At 41.8% G+C, this 9835-nt stretch overlaps 1 protein-coding gene across 3 annotated transcripts; it reads right to left on the bottom strand.

Annotated features, from left to right (window-relative positions):
* Nucleotides 1-76: 76 nt before the first annotated feature.
* cbll1 (Cbl proto-oncogene-like 1, E3 ubiquitin protein ligase) lies at nt 77-9473 on the bottom strand. 3 transcript variants are annotated; one of them, XM_068717095.1, is made up of 6 exons: nt 9399-9473; nt 8273-8437; nt 2592-2698; nt 2210-2293; nt 2053-2126; nt 77-1433 (listed from the first exon to the last, which is right to left on the bottom strand). In XM_068717095.1, the coding sequence occupies exons 1-6, from the start codon at nt 9409-9411 to the stop codon at nt 425-427; spliced, it is 1452 nt and encodes a 483-aa protein (XP_068573196.1). In that variant the 5' UTR covers nt 9412-9473; the 3' UTR covers nt 77-424. The 3 variants fall into 3 exon arrangements, with proteins under 3 accessions (XP_068573196.1, XP_068573195.1, XP_068573197.1); XM_068717094.1 differs by having other exon boundaries at nt 8273-8440; nt 9399-9413; XM_068717096.1 differs by having other exon boundaries at nt 8291-8440; nt 9399-9413.
* Nucleotides 9474-9835: the final 362 nt, after the last annotated feature.

Here is a 9835-nt window from a genome sequence, read left to right as displayed (position 1 = left end):
GTTCTCAACAGCCTCCATGGCGAACAAATCAGCTGGTGACCCTTCAGTCATATCAAACAGAGATGAGATGCACATCTGCCGTTAAAAATTTATTGAGACATAGTTGGCGTCTTTTAATGTACAGTACATATGTGTGAATTCAGCTGACATATATACAGAAATATTTACCATACGCTATAAAACAAAAAAAAAAGGGACATTGCTGCTCCTCTCAAAGTCTATTCCAATTCAATTGTTCAGCGGGAAGTTCAGTACACTTAACTAAAATGTGCAGCACATACACATTTGCCTTTTGGGGGGGGGGGGGGGGTGATGTCTTATCAAAATGAAAGTCCTAAAACCCTGAGGTCTACTATCACATTATTCAGACGAGTGGCATGGAACAGAATGAAGCAGGCTGTTGCCCGTTCATTCAGTTGGCAGTTTACTGATAATAAGGCCGGTAGCGGCCCTGATCTGGGTGGTGAGGTCCAGGCATCTGGCCCTGGGGAGGACCCTGCATTCGTGGTGGTGGGGGCCCTCTCGGAGCGGGCCACATCCCGGGACTGAGCCCTCCTGGCTGGCTGAACGGGGGACTGAGGGTTCCCTGGTCTTCGGGGAACTGCTGCATGGAGTTGGGGTTGTAGTGATGAGGTGGGGGGGCGTTGACTGGGGGGCCACTGTGTTGTGGTGGCGGTCCTGGGGGCGGGTGGTTCATATAGGGGGGCATCTGGCCCATGATGTGCCCTGGCGGCGGAGTGATTGGTGGGGGAGCTGTGGACATGGGAGGAGGAGGGGCCTGGTTGTAAACCATGTGTGGTGTACCGGAGGCCTGGGGAGGGTGCTGCATGGGGTGGCTGATGGGAGGAGGAGGGGGAGGTGGGGGGCCGAAGTGCTGCTGCGGTGGGGCCATCATGTGGTGAGAGTGGGACACTACAGGGGGCTGACCAGGATAGTCTCCCGGGTGGTGGTGTGGTGGCTGAGCGGGGCCCGGTCCACCAGAGAGGGGCTCCCGAGAGGAAGAGTCATCTTGGATGGGCACGGTGATGAGATTGCTGTGCTTGCGGGTCGTCACCGTGGAGATGCGGAATGTCTCGGGACCGAGAGCGGTCGGGGGCGGGGCTTCGTGGGCTGTGGGTGGGGGAGGCTGACTGTAGGGGTCGTGACTGCTGTGCTGGAGCGGGTTGGGCAGGTGAACGTGGTTCTTGGGCAGGTGAGGCGGATGCACGCGGAAACGGTCAGAGACCTCGGATTGGGGGGGCAGGTGCACGGGCTCCTGTCGGCCGGCGGACGACTTGGCCGCCCTGATGTGGCGGTGGTTGACATGGGCCTGCAGGTCGCGCTGAGACAGGTAGGTGCGCTTGCATCCAGGCACGACGCTGCACATGTAGAGGGAACCACGCAGGCTCTGTTCAATGCGCTGCACCGGGTCCGTGCAGTTGAACATGGTGAGGCTGAACACACAGCAAATAGAACTTTAAGCTGCTATACAAGACCATCACAAATTCCATGTTATTGCTTTACTTTTTATAAGTTGCTTAGAGCTAGTTTTCGGAAGTTAAACAGATCATAAACACATCTCTTATATCCATTTCATATTGCTGTGAAAACATCTCCTTCAAACAACTGGACTTGTTAAGTTTCTCACCACATTTTATATGATTACATTTGAACTCATCATGACGTTATAATTTACCTTCTCCCAACACTCATTTTTACTGAATAGAGCATGAATGCATCATAATGTAACTCAATAGAACCGCCATATGTTAGCTGTTAGCTCAGGTGCTGCCAACGTTATAATCTCTCCTCCTGCCCATTTAAACAAGGACTTGTTCACAATGAAGCGCTATCAGGGCGTCAGTAAAGCCTTATTTCACACTACGATGGTTAAACTGTCTTTAATCTGCGTGTGTAATTAATGTGTGCTGAACCGTATGACCACAGATCAACTACAGTCCGTTACACCACTAGCGATTCACCACTCAAAATCCTGCATTTATAATAAATGATGTCAAAACTGGAAGGAGTTGCCATATCCACTGAAACACATTGAAATGGTTAAAATCTCACCCAGGGCACATCTTATCTCCTTTCTTCTCATGAAGCAAAGCACAGTCATAACAGAACACATGTTTGCAGGGGATCTGAGGAGTCAGAGAACAAGAGTTACACATGAACATTTCTGTGTCTGCCTGCAGAGAAAGGTCAGTTCAACGATAATACGTACCATTCGTCCATATAGGTGGATAGGAAGCCCACATTTATCACAAAAGTGAATTGGTACTTCATCCCTTTCTCCAATCAAATTTAACTGTTGAAAAAAGAGGGAGAGAAACACAGGTAACTACCATTAAAACACAATCATTTAGAGTTACTTGGATACAACCACTGAGGATTTGTCTACTTTTTTTTGTTTGCTCAAACTTTGAGACTGAATCCGAGAACACTAGGGAGAGAATTGTTTAAACCAGATATCAGGAAAACGTTTCTGATGGTCTGGAGGGGAGACGTCATGTACCTCATGAAAGACATTAGTGATGTTTGTCATTCATATCTGTCTAAACGCTGCAGCTGCTTTTGCGTCGTTTTACTCCCAACAGGTGCTGTACCTTATAGTCCCAAAACAGTGCCTGGGGGAATCTCCTCTGAGTTGCGAACACATCACCAGATTTAGCGCCACAATCAAACCTCTCCTCCTGCTTGAAGCCAAAGTTATCTGTAACACACAAGAGACAAATATTAATGATGTAATGCAGAAAAACAGAGTCTAATTCAGTTGTCTCCAAAGCAGTGACCAAGGACCTTGATGCGGCTGTGACCAGATGTCAATGTATGGAAACCTCTAGAATATAAACAACTAAAATGTATTTCATTCTCGGAGATCACACAAACTGTTTGAGGTTTTGACATGATACACTTTAAAGTGTTATTGGAAAACAAGGCAGCCTTAATTGGAGATACTTACCCTTAAAGAGAAAACCCCTCACATATTATGTGGATGTGGTAAACGTAGTAGATTGAAGCAATAAATTCCTCAGAGCGTGTTATAATGACATGTAGGCACTGCTGGCACGGCTCAGCGAGCAGGAGAACTCAGCTTTACTTGGTCAATATAGCATTCACATCAACATTGACTGAAAGTTCACATAAAAGGTGGCAAAGTCAGTCACAATGTAAAACTCCATTTGATACAACAATTGAGGAGACTATTATATTGTGCAAGATCTTGGTAGATTATTTGGGCTGCAGTCAATGGTCAATTCTGGTCACTATGGGTGATACGCTGGCACCCTCTGGTGGTGCAAAGGTAAACTGCATGATGTCGCCACAGTAATTTAAAGAAGTAGCTCAGGGGTATTCAATTAAATTTCCAAATTGAGAAAATCTCCCCATCTCCCCATCTCCCCACCCACACAAGTAGTACTAGTGACAACGTCTCTGTGTAGTCAACAACTGTCAAATTAAATAAAGATCAATTCTCAGTTTTCAAATGTAACTGTATGGATTATAAATAATACATAGAAATAAATAAATAAATGTTCTTCTCTCATTTCAAGTAAAATAAGGGCTCCATCTAAAAATAAAATACAAAAAAAATATTTTATTGAAAAACTTCCATATTTAAAATAAAGTGCTTGATTTTAGAAAAATTAAAGAATGTGGCTGGAGTTAACTTTTTTCTTCTTTTGTTAAATCCATTTCACATCATAATGGTCTCACTCAACTTCATAATAAACAATCTCTACACATCCTAACATCTTGCCTTCAGTTCAGATCCGAGTGGGTATGTTTGGTCTAAAGATTCATGTTTGGTCTCGTAGTGGCGTTTCACATTGGCGCTTAATGGCCACGGTATATGAACATTGAGACAGAGTGGTTTTGTAGCGCCAGCAGGAAAAATGAACAAATAATAGTCCGTCCATTCGTTGTTAAAAGCTCGGTTTTCTCTTTTTAGAGCACGCCATGTGAAATCGCTTCTCCGACTCACTTACTTGCTTCTCCCACTGCTTATTTTATACTTCAATTTATATTTCTCTGTAAATTTTAATATGTTTATATACTTTGCACTGTGTTGATTGTTAAATGTTAAGCACCTCCCATCATGTCAAATTCCTTGTATGTTCAACATACCATGGCAATAAACGGTTCTGATTCTGCTCTCTCTCCCCCCGTCTCTGTGTGCAAATCTCACTCGGCTCAAATGCATTTCAGAATACATACATTTGATTGGCTTAGGGTACATCCCAAGTCTCTTAATTACATCCCTGTTTCCCTCACTTGGGTCATTTCCTTGTGTCTTAGTCCCTCCCACCAGGGATGCATGGAGGAAACCATGCGAGGAGAGGAACAAGGAAATATGTTTTAAGAGATATGAGACGTCCTTTCCTCTGAAGCGTCACGTGAAGCGACGTCCGTTTCTGATGACGGCGGCCGCTGATCACAGCTGGATCAACTGTCAATCGGCTTTAACAGCTGGAGAGACTTTTGATAGTTTGTGTCTGCACACATGATCATAATAACTAATAAAGACAGTAATCATCACTGTAGCGGTGTTTTCTCTGTTACCTCTTTAATAAACGGTGTCCTGTTTAAGCACAGGATCGATTTCTACGGCAGAATGCGTTTGTCATATTTATGACTTATTTGTGTCTGTACGTTCTGAAATTGTGATTGTGAAATGATTATTAAATAACCCAGAATATGATTATGATTTCTCTTAAATGATAAAACTCATCAAACCCTCAGGAATGATCAGCCTCACGTGACAATTATGATAAATGATGTAAAAAGCTCTCTCTGACTTTAATTGTATCCATAACAAAAGTTATTGAAGGAAATATCAGATCATGAAAAGACAAATCTTTCTAACAAATGAAGAAAGTTGTTTGTGGTCCCTTTGTTGTTCAGATCTACAATGAACATATTTAATCCAGATACTGAATCAGAAAACATTTCAAATATAAAGTTTGAGTTTAATCTGCGATTCGTCTTCACTGTTTACGTGTTGAAAAAAATCGTATCTGTCCGATCGGCTGCAGCGTCCAATCACATAACTGATGACCAATGAGGGGGCGTGTCTGCCGTTAAAACACTTCCTGGAAGCCTGTTCTCGTGGATCCTCGCTCATGGCTCCTCAGAGATCCCTCCTCTCTCCTCGCTCCTCCGAGCTAAATAAGAGCTTTGGGACGGCCATCAATATGGCGGCGCAGAACAACTTCCGGTTCAAGCGAGGATCGAGGAAATGACAATTAAGAGACTTGAAATGTACCCTTAGTAGCGTCACGTGAGATGATTTACAATGCATGTAATTGGTCGGTGTGTTTCCTGGACTGCTGACTGAGTGGCATAAAGGCTAGAAAAGCTGTGCAGGTTAAAATAGAATCACTCCGCCAAAATGTATACCGTATTTTTCGGACTATAAGGCGCACTTAAAATCCTTAAATTTTGTCAAAAATTGACAGTGCGCCTTATAATCCAGCGCGCCTTATGTATGGTTACTTGTTGTGCTTATTGATCGATTTTATGTGGTACAATGCGCTCAAAAATCTGTCGAAATATGCAAGTACGACTTTGGTAAGCAACGAAGCCGCTCCGCTCAATGGATATTCGGAGCATTACGGTACGCTGTGTCACTACCTGATCGGCCCCGTAACAGGAATGTAATGTCTAAACTAAAAGTCAAAATCGATCAATAAGCACAACAAGTAACCATCGGTCGCAACCGTCGTCCGAGCTTTCACGAAAGCTGGAATCATCACTGAACAGCCAAGTACCGATAACAGCAACAAGACTGACTCGGAAAATGACGAGAGGGATTCGGGCATTCTTGATGCCGAAATCGCACAGCTGTTTCACTCAGACACTGAAGATGAAGAATTCGATGGATTTGTGGAAGAGGAATGAATCGATAAGTGAGTGTATTTTTCTGTACCGGTATTTGTTGTTACAACTGAGTTGAATAAAGTTTGATTTACCGGACTGTGTTGTTTTGCTTAATGCGCCTTATAATCCGGTGCGGTTTATGTGTGAACATAGACACGTTAATTCACAGTGCGCCTTATAGTCCGAAAAATACGGTAATTCTCAATTATCCATCAGTTATACATCTGGGATCTGGGTCTGGACCGCGGTCCACCTATTAGTGACCCCTGAACTAGCTTATACAGTTTTATTATTCTAATGAACCTGTGAGTGAAAGAAGATTAGTGGACAGGAAAATAGGAAAGAGTTAGATAGATAAGGAAGAACTGTGATACGCACCTATTCCAAGAATCTGATTTAAATTTGTCTCCTTTATTTTAGTTTGTACTTATAATTTTATCTGTCAATCTTATTTATTATTATAAATTATTATTTATTCTTTTTTCCCCAAAGATTTTTCCTTTTGGTTTACGTATTTTTTACATTGTTCTCAAAATGTAATCCTGATTCTTTTGTATTATCTGTCCCATATTTGCGAATGCAAATTAATGTGATTTTGTAATTTTTACGTGTAAATGGAAATGAGCATTGACACAATAAAATATCAGTTATTACTGAAACTCAAATCCCAATTTATATTTTCTTTTAGAAATGACACTTTATACCAACCCTAGTCCTGAGACCCCCAGTTAAGAAAATCCAAGTAAAACAAGGACATCTAAAACTTTGCTCATTACATTAACTGCTAACACTTTTATTAGAATGGTCATATACATACGAGTAACCGCCAACATTGTGGTTAAAGAACGACTGACCCACAGCAAAAGTCTTACACATCATGATGACACCTCTTTGTTGTTTGCGTGAGTACTGTCATTGCTCGTTTGTGCTCCACTGCATGTTCACCCAGTGGGACAATAACGAACTGAACTGACATATGGCCAAACAGGAGAACTACCATCACTGACTGAAAGACACCAACAACACTATCTTAGGGTGCTTTCACAGCTGTAGCTGGGTTCATTTGAGCCAGATTTAGGGGGGACAAGTGATACATTGATGCATTTTAGTTCTGGTGCAGTTCATGTTCACACTGACATTTTACCAACGAGTACGAGGAGTAAACATAAAGTTCTACAGACTGAAAGGTAACTTGTTGATTGACAGTTTTAGCGATTGTCATCCTGCATCATCAGGACCAACGTGGGGAAATCCAACTCTGGTGACTGACAAAGTACAGAGTTTGATTTAAGCAAAATTTTTTTTACCAGCTTTTGATTTATTAATCAGTGTATAGCTGCAACAACGAATAAATAAAATCGATTATTAAAAGCGTTGGCAACGAATTTCATTATCGATTTGTTGCGTTGCGCGATTATTACGCCACTCAATAAGTCGCGGAGATGTTTGAGTATTAAAAAAAAGTTGAGTTGAGCGCGGAGCAGAGCTGAGGTAGAGGAAAGACCATCGGATCCGTAACGTTGTTCTGAACCACACGGCAGAGGCAGAGAAATCAGTATGACCTAAGTAATCCAAGGTGTGGGAGCATTTCTCACTAAATAAATCGAAAAGGTGTGTTAATTGCAAGATATGCAAAAGCGACATGGCATGGCACGGGAGCGCCACGGTGATGATTCAGCACCTAAAACGTAAACATGTTGGAGTCCTTGAGGAGGAGGAAGGGAGTTCAACAGCAGGATAAGTCACTACAGAATCCTACTGTTGTTCCGTTTTGAAGTGAGGAACATAACGTCCCTCCAGTAGCTCTTCTGGTGCAGCTGTTTACTCGTTATCCAGCTTGACCAGCATGACAAGTTAGCATTAGCTCGTTAATAACAGTAGTAAAGCAGGGGTGGTATAGTTTGCAAGACTAAAGACACGTTTTATTCACTCGCCTTTTCCCCGCCGATTCATCAATTAATCGAAAAATCAGATGAATCGATTATTAAACTAATCGTTAGTTGCAGCCATATATATATATATATATATATATATATATATATATATATATATAATTTTACAGATTAGTAGATCCCTTCCTGAACAAACTTCACGATCAGTATTTATTAGTAGTTTAACTTTTGAAATCATGCTAAAATCACATGTCTGCTATCATAAAATCCTGTGGTTGGTTAGTTTGCTTTCACACCATAAACAAGACGCACCAGAGTCTGCTTGGAAGCGTCCTGAGACCCAACATTCCAGGCTGCCTAGGTTCAATTGTTTGGTTCGCACCAGGGCTCGATTGACAGCTTTCATATCAGCCCAAATGAATTGTACTTACGGGGAAAACAGGCCCGGGTTTGTTTAAACCGAACCAAATGGTTTAGATGTGAAAGCACCCTTAGCTACTGCAGAATGTGCCTACCGTTTTCTCCACCCTCACTTTTAGATGGCCGGCTGCTGGGTCTCTGCGTGCGGGGTGGAGGTTTGCTCCTTAAGGGCTGCTTGGATATGAGTTTGATGGGGATTCGTCTGCGGACATCTGGGCCACCCAAACTCCCAGAGCCATCACTTCCTTGAAGATCATTGTCTGCTGGGGAAAAAGGTAATATACAAAACACTGCTTTAGAGTCTTGTAATGTAATTATTACAAAACTATACAATACAACACGTACTCAAAAGAAAATGACAACAATTAGTCAGAGGTGCACCCGTTTGATATGAATTTGTTAATATTACATAATTAAAATGACCAGTGGAAAAGGGGGAATCCGACTGAATAGGCGATTTTTTAGAATTGGCTTTCAGGAAATGATGGTCTAAGTTAGGATGGGCAACAAGCACCGAGACCCAGCGTGTGACAGAGGCACCTTACAAGGCTCAAAGTTACTTTACAAAATGACAAGCCCTTATTTAACTGGAGAAGAATAATCACTCTTGCTATATCATTGGGATATAGCAAGAATGGCACACTCAAAGTTAGTAACACATCTGATAATGTCTAGTAACTTTGGGTAGCATTAACCAGCTACACTGATATCATGTATTGTGGCCTGAACGGTCTGCCTTCACGACAATAAGCTAAAGGTACTTTCACTAAATGTCAGCAAACGTTCTTAAGATATGCAATTAGTTGTGTCAGCTCTTAGCTAACGTTAGATTAATTAGCATTATGCTAACGTTGAGCAAGTCAATCGAAGCTAGCGGTTACGCTTACTAACATGTGGAAATGCAACGTTTGCCATTTAATATACGGTAGTAACTGTGTTAACTTGTTGTGAAAAGTGCATGTGACCTTATATGTTCATTTATAACTTAACGTAACTAGCGTTACTCCATCGCTAGCTAGTTTCTAGCTAACGTTAGCCTGAACCACGCTAGCTTTAACGCTACTCTGGAACAACATATTACGTCGTCGCTGAAACAGTGTAGGGGGAGGATGATGTGTCGTTATTTGAAGAGATGATACAACAACAAATATAACTGCGAAGTAAGAGTATATCACATTAAAGAAGTTTGCTAACGTCCGCCCTACTCGGTATTGGGCTTACCGCTTTGGTCCATGATCCAACGAGTGAACACAATGCATTGTGGGATAGAGAAGGCGAGGAGAATTGGTGAGGTGAAGCGAGAGGAAAGGACGTAACAGAGGAGAGAAGGAAAATAAGAAGGGAGGTGAAGAAGGTGAGAGATGAAGACAATATCAATAAAGAGGAAAAGAAACAATAGAAAGTATACATTTCCTAACTATGAAACCACAAACTCAAGGATATTGTTTATCATTCATTGCTGATATAATATTAGGGTGAATGTTTTTTTAGAGAAGGCTATATCACGTAGATTTAACTTTTTAAAACAATCTTATAAATGAGAGGAGTTCTCTCACTTGCAAAGCAAGGCAATATGGATTTAAATCACATTTGGAACTGAACACTTAATCGTGAAATTGAATCACTATTAATTTTGGAAACTATGTATCTGAGTTTAG

The sequence above is a fragment of the Cebidichthys violaceus genome, unplaced genomic scaffold (genome assembly GCF_023349555.1).
Source record: "Cebidichthys violaceus isolate CVI_PGR_0920_01 unplaced genomic scaffold, fCebVio1.0.p SCAF_21, whole genome shotgun sequence".
Classification (NCBI taxonomy): Eukaryota; Metazoa; Chordata; class Actinopteri; order Perciformes; family Stichaeidae; genus Cebidichthys; species Cebidichthys violaceus.
The sequence above is the reverse complement of the archived record's forward strand: the minus strand, read 5'-3'. Positions and strand labels throughout refer to the sequence as shown.